Source organism: Gymnoscopelus microlampas (genome assembly GCF_963454915.1).
Source record: "Gymnoscopelus microlampas genome assembly, chromosome: 17".
NCBI classification, from domain to species: Eukaryota; Metazoa; Chordata; class Actinopteri; order Myctophiformes; family Myctophidae; genus Gymnoscopelus; species Gymnoscopelus microlampas.
The window spans coordinates 35,977,423-35,998,166 of record NC_139954.1 but is presented as its reverse complement, the minus strand read 5'-3'; the positions used below and the strand labels follow the sequence as shown (position 1 = coordinate 35,998,166).

Below are 20,744 nucleotides of genomic sequence, written 5' to 3'. Positions count from 1 at the left end.
AATGGGAAAATGATCTATGTTTATGAACAATTAGGCTACAGTATGTGTGATACTGTGAACTAGAGACAGTGACAAGTAGGCCTATTGACACTGGTATATCCTTAATCACTTAAGCCCTATACATCGTTATACACAAATAGCGAAAATAGCCGGTCTACAAGTTCACACGCATCGCAACTCATCACAGCGCGTCATCTTTTGCTATTTTCGCCAAATGTTCACCTACCTTCGCTGAATGTTTGCCTAGCATTGCCAAATATTCCACTATCATCACATGCCCACATTAGGGTGGGTGCATGTGGTTAAATCTATGTGTAATCTCCCATGTTAAGCAGTTCTATATCAAAGTGATTATAGCTATTAATAATGTATTGAAAGGTAGTGCTTCTGACATTCACACCACACTCTGCAAACTCTATCTCCTTACTGCCAGGTGGAAAAACCGTATGTCCAAAACTGTTTCTTTTCAGGAAATTAAAAAAAAGAAAAATGAGTCCAGTGTTGTTATTATTTAGTCACAAGTTCTTGTTAATACTTTTCCTTAATATTTATAAAAAATCCCAGACTTAAACACTTTCAACCTGGCCTCCCTATTTTGGGCATGTCATTATCGGTGGGGTAAAAAATAAATTCAAATATTTTACTATACTTTCAAGAATAGTAGTAGGCTATAGTATAAAATAGGGTATTCATTTGTGGGGGGGGGGACATGAAATATGGAGATACAAGGTTTCTGCCTGACAGTGACAAATTCTACATTAGGTGACAATGAGACATTTTCCAGAGGAAATGAAGATGCAAAGAATAACTAGGACAATATTAGAGTTGGTTATGAAGAGCAAATATTGTAGCCTATCTCAATATATTTGGACAGTTAAAGATTCACAGTGCACACAGACAAGCCCAGGATTCTCTCAGAAGTCACATCAATGTGTGTCCACCTCCAGTCATAACAGAACAAAAATAAACAAGACACAAAGAATAGCTGACAGCTGACACTGCAGCTTAAATCCCTGTAATCGCATCTTGTCAAATTTGAGTTCCTATTCCACAGTTGGATGCAATAATAGTTTTTTTTAATAGTGTGTGTGTGTGTGTGTGTGTGTGTGTCACAAGTTTCACATTATGCAACATGAATTCTGAGTGATGTGCAACTCTCTCCTCAAACAGTTCAGATTGGAACAGTTTCATATGCCAACATGACAACTGTTGCATGTTTGTCACAGTTACGTATGACCATATTGTGCTTCTATTTTAGGACAAAAGTTGGGAAAGGACGGAGAATTGGTGAGGACCAATTATATGAAGATAAGATGAATGGGTGAGTATAACGAAGAATGGGTGAAGTGTTGCTTAAAGCCTGATTTATAGTGTTTTTGGTGCGTGATATCAGTGTGCAACCAAGTGTAATTCAGGCTTTAGATCCTGGCATTGGCTCATGTCAGCTCTGACCAATGTATATTATGAACATTATTACTCATCAGTATTCATCATCAAATAAATATACATCATGAGATTGTAACCCTAGGATTTGTCCCTTACCACCTCTCATAGGACTGCAAGGCATCATATACTATGACAGGGATATTAGAGAGCAAATGCTGAGCAAATGTCATAGGAAGTTGGCTAGTCTGTCTGGTCCAGTGGACAATAGGATGTTATGACACAGGCTGATTCCAGGTTAAAATTCCAGGGATGACTCATCTGTCTGAGCTTACTCTCATCTGCAGCCCTGGCTGTCTGGCTGGAGATCTGCTCTCCATACTTTCACAGTATGCAATCAACTTATAATAGAGATATCATCCCTACTGATATTGCACACACATGTCTAAGCACACCATAAAGAAAGCGTTTATGCAACGCCGCTGGAGGGTAATGTAGTGTATGTGCACTGGAGACATGCTGTCAGCAGTATAAGTGGAGTCCTTATGATAAGGTGGAGTATGTGACCTTAATGGGGGCAGCTCTATCAGTCAAGCCTTACTGCACCATTATGTAACTAATGATAAATTCATAATTCAGCTGCAGCTCTATATTTAGCTGCATCACAGTAACCGAGAAGGCAGGTGTGTATATTATACTGTATAGGGTCAGTAAATATAGTTTCTTAAACTAGGACAGAAATTCAGTAGCAGACAGGAACCTTGGCTGCAACCTGAACAAATAAGTATTGTGATTCTGTAAATCAATAACCTAACCATCATGGGAGAATGATGTGTCATGGAAATATGACTTTATATTTCTATAAAGATAAATAAAATATATAGGCCTCAACAACAACTAGCTACAGTTGTAGTTGTAAAACCCCCACTCCTTCCTTCTTACGTGCCAGTTCAATTACCTGCTGGCAATGCGATCAATGTAATCCTTGGCTGTTTCAGGTATTTTTAGACATGTCTAATAGTATGTCACCTATTTTTGACCACTGAATGGGTGGATGATGACGATTCCTCCCCTCTCCTGTTGCTCAACAACAGGCAAGCTGTTGGTTTTTTCCCCAGGGGTCCTTGAAGAGGTTCCAGGGGGTCCCCAGCCAAATGATTGATAGTTAGGAATAGGAACCAAATGGACCCTTATGGGTCTGTAACTCTGATAGGTTCAATTTGTACACTCTCAGAATGACATTAACACAGATGATACTACAGTACAGTGTAGATTCGGGTCTCAGAGATCAAAATGGTATCAAATGGGGGTCCACTGCTATAGCTGTAACAAATCTTGTGTTATGGAGTCCCTGGCATATCTTTTCAAACGGGGGCTAATGTGTGTCCATTTGTGGGTCCTTGACATGACAAGGTTTGACATAATTTTTTTACAGACTTCAGCAGACACTACAAGTAGTTTATGCAAGAAGCACATCCAATCATTAATGACTTCCCAAACACTCTCATCTGGTACTGTCTACAGAGAAAGTTGAGTCATAAACCTATATATACAGTATACCCTGTACACCCACATATTCAAGTGAATGAACTGACACCTCACACATTTTCTCAACTCACTACCCCCCCCCCCCCAACCACGCCAGCTGACCCATCCTGCGAGTACAGTAATTAATGACACATTACCAACAGCCCACTACCAATGCACAGGTGTATACACACACACACACACACACACACACACACACACACACACACACACACACACACACACACACACACACACACACACACACACACACACACACACACACACACACACACACACACACACACACACACACACACACACACACACACACACACAGAGCCATCGCCCTTTCCAATGATTGAAACCAGACCCATCGACAGCTGAATCAAGAGCCGACCGCAGCAGCAACACGTGGGTGGGTGCGGGAAAAAAAAGAGTGGTTGGAGAAGGGGGGTGGGGGGGGGGCTGAGAATAATAGAGTATACAGTATGAAGAGATATGGGCAATCTGGTTGCAGAATAAAAGTGATATCATTTCCATTACCCTTTAATCGAAGATGGATAGCAATCAGAACATGTGATTGAACATGGCTGGAATAGATTGAAACATGAGAGAAAAGGCGGATTCATGTCACATAATGATTGAGATTATGTATGGATAAAATGGTGTTCATTCCTCCCTACATCCCTGACAATACTCCAATTTGCCAAGTAACTAGAGTGACTGATTAGTGGTGTAGTACATTGTGGTGATTACATTTTGAAAGTGACCTGCCAAAAGCTCAGGGAAAGGAATCAGAGTCGCTTTTCTGCAACCTTTCTTACCGACCACTGGAAAATTCTTGGAATAATTTGTAAACTGACTTCAGTGTAGGGTCACTGAGGAAGTTGTCCTGGTGGGGGGGTGCATATCGGAAGGGTGTAGGAATGGGGGAGTGTGGGAGGAGGAGACGTGGGAGACAGAAGGTGTGGGCGGGGGGGGGTTGTAGGACAGGGGGAGTGTGAGTGGGCGTGACGGAGCTACAAATAGGCCTGTCCCGTGCATGGTGTTCCTTCATTTATTCTCTGTCCCAGTCTCCAGTCACAGTCACATCCCGGCCCAGGCTACCACCACACCACCAGTTACCACCCGTCTTCAAAGCCAGTCAACCATGAGCAAGAGCTTCTCCCAGTCGGCCCAGTCGGCCTCCTCCTACCGCCGCACCTTCGGCTCCGGTGTTGGCGCTTCGCCCATGTCCTCCATGTACTCCTCCATGGGAGGCGCCGGCGGCCGCTCCTCATCCTCGTCCCACATGTCCCGCGTCTACGAGGTTAAGAGCCAGGGCATGCCCTCCTACTCCGGCTACAGGTCCTCCAGTGGGGGCGGCATCGGTGCCTCCTCGGCCATGCGCTACTCCGGCGAGAAGCTCGACTTCAACCTGGCCGACGCCATGAACCAGGACTTCCTGAACACCCGGACCAACGAGAAGGCCGAGCTGCAGCACCTCAACGACCGCTTCGCCAGCTACATCGAGAAGGTGCGCTTCCTGGAGCAGCAGAACGCCGTGCTGACCATGGAGGTGGAGAAGCTGAAGACCCGCGAGGGACCCGGCCGTGTGGCCGAGCTGTACGAGGAGGAGATGAGGGAGCTGAGGAGGCAGATCGAGGTTCTCACGAGCCAGCGCACCCGCGTGGAGGTGGACAGGGACAACCTGGCCGACGACATGCAGAAACTCAAACAGAGGTAGGGATGGATGGATGGATGGATAGAAAGATGGAAAGATGGATGGAAAGATTGGAAAATGAATGGATGGATAGATAGATCGAGTAATGGGTAAAGATCTCGGGTCAAACTGGAGCATGGTCAGGGATGAAGGGAGGAATGAATGAATTGCTCATTTATACCAAATTATATACTGTATGGAGGAAGAGAAGGGGATGATGGCTAAATGGATGGACAGATAGAGCTATTATCTTTATTAATGCAGAGACTGAATGGCTGAAGGGAAAGGGGGAGGAAGTGGAATAGCAAGTAGAGAACATGGTCAATTCAACTCTAGAGTGAAGACTAGTGGCTGTGGCAAAGACAATTTACATTTTCAACCTTAATTTTGTGAAGAATGAATAATTAATGTTCACCACTGATAAGGATGTAATCATGTCCTTAATATTATGATTCTTTAAGCTGTAGATACCCTTTGGCAAAACTGAACGATAACCACCATAGAGTGTTCCAGAAGGGGTTTCTACAATTAGACCACTACTAATGGAATGGGGTCTGGCAAGGAAAGAGAGAGAGAGAGAGAGAGAGAGAGAGAGAGAGTGGGAGGGGAGGCATACCACAGAGTGAGACAGAGAGAGACAGAGAGAGAGAAAGAGAGAGTGACAGAGACAGGACAGTGCCAGTTGTGCAACTGACTGGAATAGCAGTCTATAAGTTCACCAACAGATTCCCGAAAGACAGTAAAAAGGCAGAAGAACAGAATGTTTTGGAAGGAGAGGCAAACAAGAACAAGAGTAGACACACGGAGGAAGAGAAAAACAACAAATAAGATGAAAATACACCCACAATAACAGTGTTGTTGGGCCGTCAAAGAGGTGACAAGTAGGCCAGCATTCAATCAAAGAGTACTGTATATTTAACATGAGTGTGAAAAATGACCCTTATGGGGTTAGGCAGACAAATGGGAAGACAGAGTGTGTGTGTGTGTGTGTGTGTGTGTGTGTGTGTGTGTGTGTGTGTGTGTGTGTGTGTGTGTGTGTGTGTGTGTGTGTGTGTGTGTGTGTGTGTGTGTGTGTGTGTGTGTGTGTGTGTGTGTGTGTGTGTGTGTGTGTGTGTGTGTGCTGAGTCATTTCAAGTTGTGTGGATGTAGCTGTGAATAGTGGTCTATTTGCAGCAGATGTATTTACAGCTGATCGGCACTGTGAAATTGGGGATTCTGTCACTGCAGCAGCTGACACACACACACACACACACACACACACACACACACACACACACACACACACACACACACACACACACACACACACACACACACACACACACACACACACACACACACACACACACACACACACACACACACACACACACACACACACACAAAAATACACTCAGGCACCTCCTGTCTGCTATTGCCAACTATCACAACAGGCATACCAGCAGCTCTATAGTCTGTGACTAGTACTGTAGGCCTATATACTGTAGTGTAGTATACTGTAGTGTAATATATACTGTAGTGGGAGGATATGACAGGCATATACTGTTAGATCACATACTGTTACCACTGATTTACCGCACAGAGACTGGAAAGATTAAAGGGGGAAATAATCAGCTATGGACTATAAGGGGTTGGAATCTCCCCAAAGGCTCAAACATAGTGTCTGTGGTGTGCTGTTATATGCTGTATTTGCAGCAAGCCAGCATGTGATACAGTGAGTTTAGTGATACTCACTGTATCACTAAACCAGTGCAGTTGCCTATGGGTAGGGCTTTTAATAATAATAATGTCAAATGGCGTCTTTCTGGTCATTAATACTTGTAAAACATGTATAGTACAACCATGTCATCATTATACTAATGGTAACCTACCAAGAAGACACGTTGCCATGGTGACACTTGCCTCCCTGAAACATTTTCAAATGAGATAAGACACCATTTTTAGCCATCAGAGTGACTTGAGTTGACAGCTTCCTAACCGGTTCACTCGCTCTCTGTTCAGATAGACTTCTCCCCAAATCATGTTTGAGGGCGGAGGTGGGTAAGGGGTGAAAAGGCATTGCTTTGTGAGCTTACAGATCGGCTATTTTCGGCAAGCAACACTGTCTACGAGTATGAATTACGCATAATTCTGGACGGTATCGGCCAAGGACAGGCCTGCATTCCTCTTGGCACAGACAGCATGACAGCAGCTGCAACACGGTTTAGGGCCTGACAGAACAAGTGTCCGTGTGTGTGTGTGTGTGTGTGTGTGTGTGTGTGTGTGTGTGTGTGTGTGTGTGTGTGTGTGTGTGTGTGTGTGTGTGTGTGTGTGTGTGTGTGTGTGTGTGTGTGTGTGTGTGTGTGTAAGCTGCATTGCATTATGCACATGGAGATGGAAAGCATAGACACATAGCGGAGAGACAGGACACTCTGTTGCATTGTGCGCAGGGTGGTCGGTTCTATTCCTGTATGTTCCCCAGAGAGATCGGTCGCTCGAGTCGAGAACAGTTAGTTTTGAGAGGGGGTGAGGTGATAACTACCTACTCTGTCTCCTAACCGGTCCCCAGGGAATGAGCCTCGTTCTCACGTCGCGTTCACAATGTATTCAGTTTCTTCTTTGTGCCAGATGGTTCATAATAGTCTGCAGTAATGAGAGAGCCCCCAGTGTTAAACACGCTGGCAAATATTATGTTCTGCACATAAACTATTTCCACCAATTTCCGTGCTGCAGGTTGTTAAAACTTTCTTAGCATTTGACCCAAAGGAGCACCTTAGGCAGAGTGCTTTGGCTGATATTGGATCCGCCCCAAGTCATAACGAATGTGTATTCATTGTGGTTTTGGCTTACTGTAATTAATAGCTTCACTTCCTCTGGCTAAATTGTTGACTGACTCCAGACAGTTGCTACTTGCTTCTTTATCAGTTTAAAGTTATTGACGATGTATATATTTTTTTCACCCTTACCTCTCCTCTCCCTCCCTCTTCTCTCGTCTCCAGACTGCAGGAGGAGATTAACCAGAAGGAGGAGGCTGAGAACAACCTGTCTGCCTTCAGAGCTGTACGTGTTGTCTATCTCATCTCTACACACTCTGCCTCTTTCACACCCACTCCCTCCCTCTGCTGTCTGACTCACTCACTTCTCTGCCATTGTTATTTCTTTCACATTAGCTTCTCCTACATCAATACAGTATTTACATTTAGAGATGCAGATTCCTTTATTGATTTGTGTCTGTCTGTCTGTCTGTCTGTCCATGCAGGATGTGGACAATGCCACTCTGGCCAGGCTGGACCTGGAGAGACGCATTGAGAGTCTGCAGGAGGAGATTGGCTTCCTGAAGAAGATCCACGAGGAGGTCGGTCTGTCTGTCTGTCTGTCTGTCTGTCTGTCTGTCTGTCTGTCTGTCTGGTCAGATTCCCTGTTCAGCTAGACTCTTAAAGGTATAAGCATTCTTTGAATAGCTACAGTTGCGACCATTTTTGAACTCTGCCTCCTTTTTCAAAAAAAGGCACCATTGGAGGGGAAAAGTAATTATTTTCTTCCAATTGTGTGAGAAATGAAAACTTCTATATAGTTTTAGATTTTTTACCATTCATGTCACTATTTTGTTTGCCTTTAACTATAACCTCTACCTTTCCATATCTGTCTGTCTGTCTGTGTGTCAGTCTGTCTGACCTCTCTGTGTGATATACTGTTACGACAGATATATGTGGACCACACATGCAGCTACGCAGGATATCACATGTTTTTAACGCAATCATTCATTCACTCATACGGACATCTACAAGGCTAGATCTGATGTGTACATCATATCTTGATCTTATGCAGTGTACACATGCACACCCACACTGTATGCAATGTACTGTATGCATGGAAAGTCATCATAGTTTGACCTTTTAGCTATTACACAACAATTGCAACAGTAGAATATCACAAGTTCCTGTACATTCACACACACACACACACACAGAGACCCATGCTGGCGGCGTCCCGGAGGTCCCTTCATGTCGTGTCTTCTGTCCTGTCGCAACTTTGACCTCTTAGATATGCCGAACTGCCGATTGACTGAACGGAGTGTGTCAGCTGTTACTGTACATGTGTGTGGGAACAGTTGCACGGCTATTTATGTCCTTGGGTCAGACAGACAGCTGCGAGCAACCAAAGCATACCAATTTGATATTTCTAGAGTAAAGATTTCCACAATGCTTCATAAGCCCACAGTAAATGGGACATAGCCCCGAGCATCACACAACTCAAAGTGAGAATGATTAAGTGTCTAAATAACATTGAAAGCACTGTTTAAGAACACGATAACATTTCACCCCTAAGCCGCAAGAGATTTAGATCATTCACATACTTGAAGTAATTTCATATTTATTTTACAATGTGGGGACAAATACCTGTACAATCTGCCAACACAAAAGCTGACCCATATACCGTAAATGTTTCACTCCCTCAAACATTCACTCAACTATTCACACATTCATGCCCCGGTGAACTTGGATTACATACACTCTCTTTTTCCATTCATTCATTCATTCCCTCCCTCACTCACTTACCTGCCCCTCTGTCCTCACAGGAGATCCATGAGCTCCAGAACCAGATGCAAGACACTCAGGTCCAGGTCCAGATGGACATGTCCAAACCCGACCTGACTGCCGCTCTGAGGGACATCCGCGTGCAGTATGAAGGCATCGCCGCCAAGAACATTTCAGAGGCTGAAGAGTGGTACAAGACCAAGGTAGGTTGAAACGATACCGTTTACGAGTCTATAGAGCCTGCGAACACACACAAAATCAGAATCAGCTTTTATTTATGTAATCTCCATCACACACACAAAAAAAGAAAAGTAGCCCTGCCTGATGCCCGGACGCCTAACAGCTCCCTTTGCAGGGATTTTCATTGACAGAGCGGTAGATGCTTTGCTTCCCAAACATGACACTGTGGCTCAAATCTATGAGATTACACTCCTACACTAGACACACATTTACTTACTTATTGCACACCTATGAGGTTGGACACATGTTGGACACATTACACACTCCCACACTTTACACTTGTATTATAATAACCTTATTATCAACTTGCATTATAATCTTTTTTATTATAAAACTGCTTGAATCTTGAATCCTCCCATCTCTCTCCCTGTCCAGGTAGTGGACCTGAACCAGACTGTGACTAAGAACAGCGATGCTCTGAGACAGGCCAAGTCAGAGAGCATGGAGTACAGGCACCAGATCCAGTCCTACACTTGTGAGATCGACTCCCTCAAGGGCACCGTGAGTCTTTTATTCTATTGATTTATACATCGCTTCGCTCGGTGTCCTTTCAGGGTCGGTTTGTTTGTTTGGTCGTTTGAACGATTTCCTTTCTTTCTTTGTTTTGTTTACTGTCCTTTTTCTCCAGTGTTTACTCTTTGTTTTACTCCCTGATGATCACACTTTCTTGTTAATAGTTCTTTATTTTCCACTCACACTACCACCTCCTTCTTCAATAATTTATTCCATTCCTCCCTCTTCACCTCTCTCTCTCTCTCTCTCTCTCTCTCTAGAACGAGTCTCTGCTGCGTCAGATGAGAGACATGGAGGACCGTATGGGCCGCGAGGCTGGTACCTTCCAGGACACCATCTCCAGACTGGAGGGAGATATTGCCAAGATGAAGGTGACTCGCCTAATCTCAGTTTCATTAATTAATTAAATCGCTTTCACCAGAGCCAGAATTCAGAGTAGAAGATAGTTGGTTCATATTGCACAGTGGGTGTTAGGTTGCTTTGGTTCCCATGATTGAAGAATTTAAATTTAATCTGCTGACTATTTTTAGTAATGACACTCACAACATCAACGTAGGTGCAGTGTTGTCTTTTGAATAAAATTCCATTTAGTTTTAGTCATATTTTAGTCATCTGAAATGTTACATTTTTTATCTTGTTTTAGTCAACTACATATCATAAGATTATACTCGACAAAATCTACAGTTGATTTAGTCGACTAAAATGTATTTTGGCGGGCCTTGATGGTGTTGTAATGGCTGATTTTGCACTTGGTTGCACGTTAAAAATAGCCTATCAACACCCGAGCGCAACCAAACATAAAATGACTTGTCTTTTGGTTCTACTGGATCTCCCTCCCTAACATCTAGTTTTCATTTGTTGACGAAATTGTCAATATATTTATTCTTAGTTTTAGTCATCGTAGCTTAGCTTTTATTTTGTTTTTATTTCATTTTCGTTGGTGAAAAAAGGTAGTCGACAAACATTTTTCGTCATAGTTTTAGTCAATGAAATCAACACTGCATAGGTGGAATGCGCAACATTGCCAAGGCCAGGTGGTGTGATGAGTTACTTAGCAACAGCATAGTGGAGTTGGCATAGTGAATGAAACCTGCAAATGGACGTTTTCCTGACAAGTAACCATGTTGCTTTGTGATTTATTCTTATACCGTGTCACTAACCATCCCAATGTGTTATTTTAAAGGATGAGATGGCTCGCCACCTGAGAGAGTACCAGGATCTCCTCAACGTTAAGATGGCCTTGGACATCGAGATTGCCACTTACCGCAAGCTGCTAGAGGGAGAGGAGACCAGGTGTGTGTTTGTGTGCATGCACACATGTGCATGAGAGGAAATCGGGCAACTGCTACTGCCGAATACTTAGGGAATGACACAATCAACCTTAATAGAGATGTGTGCAAGGACTGGGCCTCAAAATCAGGCGCAGGACTCATAGAGTCTAGCATGTTTTTGCATTTAAAAACATAGTTAGAGCAAAAGACGTTATTCACACTCACAGTTCACACGCCGAAGGTATCTTAGCATGGAAGCAGACCCCCATGACACTCTAAACGTCCATTTATCCACCATATTTTGTGACTTTATTATTTATTATATTATGTATTGTGTTATTGTTGACTTATATGCTATATTGTGTGCTTTCTCTCTTTAAAGGATCACCACCAACATGCCTCACCAGAGTGCCTACTCATCTATTGGATTCAGAGGTAGCATACCGGTTATAATTGGTAAAAATGGTGCATTTATATAGCGCCTTTTACCAAGGCGCTTTACAAAGATTGTGCATTACATTCACCCATTCAAACACACATTCATTCACCGATGGCGGAGGAAACTATAAGGCACCAACCTGCTCATCGGGAACAATTAGGGGCTCAGCGTTTTGCTCAAGGACACTTCAACACTAACTCGGGGGGAGTCTGGGATCGAACTGGGAACCTTCTCCTGAACCACCGCCGCCCAGTGTTACAACTTCTTCCAAATACTCTCAGAAATACTTATACATCAATGAGTGAATAGAGGAGACGTCTATACACTGTACACAAGTCAGAAAGGAAAAATATAGCCCTCTTTCCCAATCCTTTTGACTGTATAAGGTAGGAGCATAGACCCAAAAAATGAGCTATTTTGGGATATTGACAGGTGTAGCTGCAGGTACAAATACTAACCAGCAGGTGGAGGTATATAACATATAAATGCAGCCGCCCTTGTTGACAGCTTGATTCACTGAGGCAATCATCTACAAGCCACATATCAATATCCCCATGGCTCAGTTGCTCCACATGACATACTAATAATCCTAATTCCCAGTGCTATCCATCCATATCAACAATTTACCGTGTTCCAATTTGTGGTCGACTATATGAAAACGTCAGACAGTAGTTGAGGATGATGGATGAGACATAGCTAGACCACTCCATGGTTAATTGTCAGAGCAGCCATGTCTGAGCCACCATCATTGTTGCTAAGTGACCACTGATTCTATGCCACTTTATGCCACTATGCCACTTTATCGTGCTATACAAAGCAGGGCATCTCTCGTCTCCATTGCAATTGTGTTGGCTGTTCTTAGCCTACAGCACAAAGAGCAAAGTTAGCTGATGTGTTTTCATCTGTTTCTACAGAGACCAACCCTGAGTCTCAGTCTCAGACTGCACACTCCTCTGCAGGGCATCAACGCGCTTCAGAAGTTCACTCCAAGAAGACCGTTCTCATCAAGACCATTGAGACCCGTGACGGGGAGGTGAGAGACACACCAGCACATGCTACACACAGAAAATCCCAATCTCATGCATACTTGCTCTCTCTGTAGTCTCTATTATCTGTTTTGCTTTCCCTACCATGTACACACAAGGACATGCACCACTGACTCATGAATTCAGATCAAAGACAAAGATTGGTAAATTGAATTTGTATGACATAGAGGATAACATTCATAATGTAGAGACTGCTTTTTGTCTTGTTATATTTGTGATATCTAGATGAAGTACTCTATGAGTGAGGGAGCTAGTGCCCAGTGTGTAAGTTTGGTTTACCGTTTACAAACTGGAATGAAAAGCTCACATCACAGTTGGGCTTGGGCCATGCACAATATTAGGATGACATTTGGCTGCAATGGCAATTAGCTCAGCTATAATTACAATCAACTAGGCCTAGCGTGAACCCACCTTAACCAGACACTTTTAAATATAATCTAAAGGACGCCCCACTGTCAACAGCTGCCACGCGCTCTGTGAACAAGCAGGTGACTCACTGTCAACAGCTGCCATTGCCCTCCACGGCCTCCACGCCACCTCACTCTAACAAGCACAGAAGCCTTTTTTTTGCCACTGAATGGATGTTTTTCACTGCTAAAAAGAAATAGTTCACAGTACTGTATGCTGTTAGACACTATTAGACACAGGACAATGGATGGCTACCTCATTATCTTTCTTTCTGTCTTTTCTAACCATAATATATGTTTCTCTTCTCCTCAGGTGGTCAGTGAGTCCACACAGCACCAGCAAGACATCATGTAAAAAGGAAGAAGAAAACCTACGACATCATATTAAAATAAATACATGAATAAAAAATAAATCTATAAAAGATGATATTTTCCTACCACCACTATGGCCTTGTGTAAGCTAAGCCTCATTTTGAGGCATCATTACAGAGATCTTTCTCTCACTTTACAACACAGCCTCTATGGCTGCTTTATAGTGACCATTTTGCCTCCCTTTTATTAACCATTTACTTTAATTTAATTGGGGAAGCAAAAAAGTACATGTGAAGGCAATCAGTAAACACCTCAGCTACATTTGTACACTCTTGGGGCTACAAATGGATCATTTAACACTGAGGATGTGACTGTGCCGCACAGACTACAGGATATCTGTAGGATGAGGGGACAGTGAAGGTTTTTATTTTTTATTTTTTAGAAACAATTTTCAGCCTTGAATTAAGTACAGGGCCAAGTCATTCCAGGGCTTAAGTAGAATTAGTGTCACTTAATGTCTCTGCACAACATGTCTGTGACTTGTGGGCTGCCAAAATGATCCGTCAGCTGTGGACGATGGTGTCACATGTACAACTTTAATTAGATTTTAGCTCTTGCATTACAAATACGCAGATTTGGCCCTGGTTCTTCCAACCCTACTTGGTCCTGATCTTGGTCTAAGGTAAAACAAAAATATATATATTCAAGATGTCAAGCTGGACATTTGAAGGACAGAGGACATTCTATTACCATGTATAAAATGGTCAAAAAATGGTCCAAATGATTTTATTTTTTAAATAATACTGCAGCTTGTTGAGCTGCACATCATAAAAAAAAAGTGATTTCCATGCAAATACATGCACATTTAATGATTTAATGAGGCCAAATATGAGTAAACGGTTTAAGGAAAGTGAGAGATTGGTCTGAAACATGGATGTACAGTAACAAACAGGGAATTAAGTATTGTTAGAAGATGGAGCTCAATAGCATGTGTTGGATGTGTGTTTGTGTGTATGGGCAAGCAGATCAATGTGCCAGAGATCTCAAATAAAAAAAAAAGTTATCTGTGTCACTTCTGAGCCTTTATATACAGTGTATCAATATAATTAAGGATGTATGAATTCTGTCCTTGTCTATTCTCTTCCTCGGTATGTGAAGCAGAAGCTCTATGGTGGACCCCATCAGAAACCTCTGATACTTAATCACACAAACCCTAGCATCCCTATTCTGGGGCGAACATCTGGCAAAAATAGCTGATGGACAAGCTCACAACGCCTCGTGTTAGGGCATGTTGTGAGCTTGTAGATTGGCTATTTTTGGTGAACATATTTGGTGTAGAGGGATGAAAGGAGGGGGCTTAGCCCCCCGTTCATGCATGAATTATGATAACCTGAGTCAGGATTTATTTTCTTTGAGTCAGATGATAGGCCTTCCTATCATGCTCTGCACTTGAGTTCTACAAAATGTAAATAGTATTTAGACACAAACTGTTACTCACGTAATGTAAATAATGATGCACAAAATAGCATTTTTGATACAAAGAGCTGCCAAGTCTCACCCGTTGAGAGTGAGAGTCACGCAATTTACCCTCTTCACATATATTGTTTGAAGGCAATGACTGATACAAATGAAAGAAGACCCTAAGACAGCCAAATAGAGAATTTTACATTTTAAGAATTGCGTTCATGTGTGCGTCCCTGATGAGTCTCACTCCTAGATTTTCCTGAAAGTTGGCAGCCCAACGTGACATGAATAGATTGGTTTATATCCAAAAAGGTTACTGCAGATGAAGCATTTTCAAGAGCAAAGAGTGGCAGTAATAGTAAGAATTGTAGTTGAAATAGAGCCAGTGATGCATGTCCAATTTCCAGTTGATCAATCAGAATTGCCTCCCAACATAAAATCAATACTTGGAAATGTTTACAACTATAGTGCTTATTAGATGTTACTTGATGTCATGATATATATATATTTTTACCTGCAAGGGTCTCCTACTTTAGAAGGAATGGATAGATATTCCTGAGCTGTTGGGCATGTTTACATTTCTGTCAGCCATCTTGGATGTTGACAAAATATGTTTCAGTTACAACGGCTTGCCAGTGGGCGGCAGTATATGGGGTGATGCCAAGCCCCCAGAACCGCTGAAGAACAGTGAAGCCGCCCTCGCCTGGTGGTCAAATCTGGGATACGATACGATACGATAATACGATAATACTTTATTGTCAGTTTGCACTGAAATTTGTCTTGCGACCCAGAAACAGCCATGTATGCAACATATAACAGTACACACATTTGACATGACACAAGAAAACAACAAAATACAAATACATACATAAAGACATGCAAAGACAAGAGCAATGTCCACCACTCAGCCTACCCCTGGCTTATAACTCCTGATTAAGCCTCAATGTCGTCTGATGGACAAAGGACCTCTTCAGTTTGACCTTATTGTATGTAGGAACACTGTATCTCCTTCCTGAAGGCAGCAACCTATATTCTCCATACAAAGCATGGCTAGTGTTTGAAGTGATATTCCTTGCCAACCTTATCATACTGTTATCATACGTAGATAGCAACACTTCTTTTAAAATGCTACTGCGCGTGCGTCTACCGTTAAAACTTACTAATGTCCCTTCAGTGCGCCTGCTCAGAAAGCTCAGGACCTAATTTGTGGGGCGGCAGTGGCTCAGGGGTAGAGTGGCAGGATGGTTCCTAGTTCGATCCCGGGCTCCCCCAGAGTTAGTGTCGAAGTGTCCTCGAGCAATGAGCAGGTTAGTGCCTTGCATGTTTCCTCCGCCATCAGTGTATGAATGTGTGTGTGTCTGTGTGAATCATTCTGGGTGAATGAAATCTATGTAAAGTGCTTTGGATAAAAGTGCTATATAAATGCACCATGTCCTAGTCCATTTACTAATATCGGCCCAAATTATAGTACTTCCGGGTGCTTCAAACGCCACTGAGCAACTTTTATAGAAATGAATAGCTATCCGCCCCCTAGATATATTTAACTCTATGGGTGATGCTCTAGCGTCCACTGTGGTGGCTGATGTGCAACTCTGCCACCAAGAGCTTTTTGTACAATAGAACATGGCATTTAATAGCTGTCCACTGTGACCAGTATTCATGAAAGGGCTCTGGTGGACTCTGGTTAACTAAGTAACCTTTAACCTATAGGGTTTGGGTGGTTAAACTCTTCCATCCACCCTCTGACATGGCTCATGTTAGATTTATCAAACGACTCTCTAGCTTGCTCGACCAAGCATAGCACACTAACTACTGTTAACCTTTAATTCAGTCATACAGTATGAGGGTGCAAATAGGAGATGTGTATGTATGTATCCTCAGAAATGATCAGTGTGGGTGCTGGCCTTGGTGCAGTGGAAAATGAACAATGGCTTGTTAATGAGATGGCCTCGTCGCGTTTTGTTTCCAGCACGACCAGCAGAAAGCCGATTAGCCCAGCAACTAGAATTATGGTCTCCTGCGTGTGAATCTGAAGTCGCTGCACTGAAAATGTCAACGGAGATAAAGGAGGAAGAGGAGGGTAGGAGGGGGGGGGGGGGGGGGGGGGGGGCTGGTTTTAGACTGGGTGGGGAGATAGAGAGTGAGAAAGAGGGGAATGGAAGATAGATGACAGAGGAAAGTGTGGCAGACAAGATATAGACTAAAATAGAGAGACGGGGAGATAAATAGAGGAAGAAACAAGAGTAAGGTTTAAATGTGTGGTAAGACAGAGTGGCTCAAAGGCAGAGTGAACGAAAGAGAAAGCAAAAGTCAATTCAATGTTCACTCAGTCCAATTAGTAGAGACACCTTTGTCATGACTTCTTGCTTCCGTCACTATTTCCTGGCAGCTGTCAATAGCAACAGCTTCTCATGTCATTATGGGTCCATTTAAAATGCCACTGTGTCACCGTGTGCTTTCCTCCTGTTCATCAGACAGTGCACATAGCCTTTCCTCTATTGGCTTTGCCTTTATACACTAATATGACAGTGTTGCTTGCTGAAAAAAAATCAATCATCAAGCGACGCCATAATGTTTTTTGGTTTGTTTGTTTGTTTGCTTTGCAATTGATTTAATGTTTCAGAAATGAGAAAATACTTCAGAGCCTACATTGTACAGATGTTATTTTTTGAGTAATCTCTGAAAACAATGAACGGTACCGTTTTTAGAGTTAGAAACTACATTGCTTTAAACCATTTCACCACCTTTGTTGAAGGCAGTCAGATATACTGCTGTACGCTGTGTTTGGCATGAGAATAAGATAAAAGATAAAATACCAATTTTCTGTCACAAGGGATAGTGGAAATGCAGCCCTGAATCTCTAACCCTGAGGCACCCCCCACGCTCAGTCAGACACATCTACTTTTAGATCACATCAATGCTGCTGCAGAATGAAGCACACAGCGAGGAACTCCACCAGTAACAAAAAAACACCAGATGTTTCATCTTTCTGTGCTTTTTATCTTTACAAATCCTTGTTTGGTTCTCTGGCACGGCTATGACCAGAGGATCAGCTTAAGACAAACCATGAACAGAAAAACAAGGAAGAATGATTGTTTCTGATCATGTATCTCAAGATCTTTCATCTCGCTAAAAGCAATGTTGTTTTTGATCCTCTTATCGTTCTGTCAACAGTTATGGACCCAGCATGATAACTCTATGAGTGTGTTTTTGGTGTGTGTAAATGTTTGCAAACCTACGTTTATTCTGGACTGAGGTTTTGGAAGAAAAATAACAACTATATAAAAATGTGCACAGAAGCTTCCTAACCTAGCACTATACCTAGCATACAGTTTCAGAAGCTTTAACATTGTCATCATGATCCCATGCAAAACTAGTTTGTTAACAGTAACATGCAAATAGACAGAAACAAATAACCAAACAGACACCAAATCAGAGATTGTAGAATCACAATGTTGATCATATTCAGGTCCATATAAATACATGCTCCATAATAATCATAATCATAATAATCATAATAATAACAACCAATAAATCAGTGGGTGATTCGTATTTACTTCAACAGGGACCAGGATGAGGTGAAGTGAATTGCTGTTTCTCCCAATACCCATAATTCCAGAAACAATGGCCACAGCATTGGATTATAGAACAATTTGTACCTACAAGAGAGATTTCATCCACCAAAATGACCCACTCAAATCGCCCTCTGCTGGAAATCAATGTTCAACAACACAGTTGAAACCAACAGCTTAAGTATTAGAGTGCAAATCACCTTCCAGCCAAATGAAACGAAAAGAAACAAAACATACAATCATAATAAAGATATCTATATTAAAAAAAGAGAAAAATACAGCTGTAGGGTATGTACTCCGCTAGAAAGTAATAAACCACATAAATTACTTAATGACTGATCATAACAATATCAGCAAAACATAACCAAACATATGTACATTTGGAAAGTATTTACAAAACAGTATTTACAAGAATGTTACAGTGTCTCTCCTACAGTACATACATTCAGCAGTGGTGGCTCACCACATCAAGTAAATATGGATCCTGTGGAATGTATAATGTCTTTATTTCTCCCCAAATTATAAAAGCAAAATGTGCTGCTGTTATCTGTGCTCAAAATGCCCAAATACCATCAGCGTTGGTTCTTAAAAGAAAAAGCACCAGAACCACAAAATGGAGGCCAAAACAGGGAGGCATGTGCAAAAAAGAATGACCCCAGAACCACCACTGCTGAGAAAATCTACAGGGGAAACACGTATTCAGTAGTATAGAAGGTGTCTTAGCATAATGGTCACAAAACAAGAGGAGGGGAAATCCCTTTCCAAAGCCCTTTTCACAACACAACACAGACAGACAGGAAAGGAGTAAGAGGTAGAGAAGAGAAGAGAAGAGAAGAGAAGAGAAGAGAAGAGAAGAGAAGAGAAGAGAAGAGAAGAGAAGAGAAGAGAAGAGAAGATGTTCACATCTGCCTGTCCCTGTTTGGATAAGCCTTTCTAATAAGAGTCTCTTAGATGTATTCACTGCGGCTAATCGTTTGGTCCATTCTCTGTCACAGGATTCACATGTTCCAAGTATTCACTTTTACCACAAGTCCATTTCAGATGGAAGCGAAAACATGTACAGTATTTTAAATTCACAAAGTATTTGGAATGTATTTCTTGTACCAGGGGTCAGTGAAATTCACCTATAGCACAAAAAGACTGTCACCTTTCAAATTCAAGGGGAAAAACTAAGAAACAAGAGGTGTCTGTATGGCAGCAGATGAGAGACTGAACACAGACAGAAAGACAACAGGATTTTCATGCAGTAAAGGGCTCAGGTGACTTGATTGGTCCCAGTACACCACACAAAGGGCTACAACAACCACTACATCACACGGAGCACCCTTCGAGTATTTGTAAGTACAGTAGAATCTCACTTATCTAACCCCAGAGATCCCATCCGACCGGGCGACCACGACAGGCATAATCCAAATAAGCACAATTAGCAGGTATCGAAGTGATGCATACATAATCCATGGGTTTTGTGTGATGGCTAGCATTTCCTCACAAAAACATGCAAGTAGGGTAGAAGCTTTTAAACTGCAAGCACTATAAGATTTGCAGATGCATGCAAAATTGTAACTGTGAATTAGCTTTGGTCTGGATTTGCATTACATTTCAGTGTCATAGATTATTAATAGGCACTACTCACTTTAAACTCGCATAGATTAAAAACAAACTTTCAGGTGAGATGTTACTGTAGTTCACGTTCACTGATGCAGACCACTTGGTCTACAATTAATTGACCACTGCTATCAAGGGGGTTGGATACAAAAGATTCCACTGCAATTACAATACTATCAATCTTCCCTACCTTTCTGGATGAACAGCATAACAATATCACTATAGTTGTTATGAGCACTATTGGATTAAAAAGTGAAATAAAAAAGACACACACGCACCCACCCACCCGCCCGCGCGCGCACGCACGCACGCACGCACGCACGCACGCACGCACGCACGCACGCACGCACACACACACACACACACACACACACACACACACACACACACACACAAATGTACACAGCAATAAGTCCCTGTTATAGTACACTTCAGCCACCAAAATACAGCAGGCAGTTCCAGCAGTAAACAGCAGAGGTCACTGTTTTCAAGTGCTTTTATAGACAAGAGAAAGAACACCATTTCATAATCCTCTTCATTTTCACCTCTATCTTCACAATGTATCCCTACTTCCCAACTCACACATTCACATTTGAAACTATACAAGCATAGTGAGTATAAAGGAAAATAAGCAGCACCCCCCACCCAAAAAATCTCTGCTTAGATTTAAATGAACACCCCTTTCCTTTCCCTTTGGTAGAGTCCATTATTTGCCATGGGGCAGATCATGTTTCCACCTATAA

General features: G+C 42.3%; 1 protein-coding gene across 2 annotated transcripts; it reads left to right on the top strand.

Annotated features, from left to right (window-relative positions):
- Nucleotides 1–3,966: 3,966 nt before the first annotated feature.
- LOC311064905 (desmin-like) lies at nt 3,967–14,432 on the top strand. 2 transcript variants are annotated; one of them, XM_084084952.1, is made up of 10 exons: nt 3,967–4,635; nt 7,594–7,654; nt 7,854–7,949; nt 9,174–9,339; nt 9,752–9,873; nt 10,146–10,256; nt 11,069–11,178; nt 11,539–11,612; nt 12,510–12,628; nt 13,362–14,432. In XM_084084952.1, exons 1-10 carry the CDS (start codon nt 4,064–4,066, stop codon nt 13,401–13,403), a joined length of 1,473 nt encoding a protein of 490 aa, XP_083941078.1. In that variant the 5' UTR covers nt 3,967–4,063; the 3' UTR covers nt 13,404–14,432. The 2 variants fall into 2 exon arrangements, with proteins under 2 accessions (XP_083941078.1, XP_083941079.1); XM_084084953.1 differs by having other exon boundaries at nt 3,968–4,635; nt 11,539–11,591.
- The last annotated feature ends 6,312 nt before the right edge of the window (nt 14,433–20,744 follow it).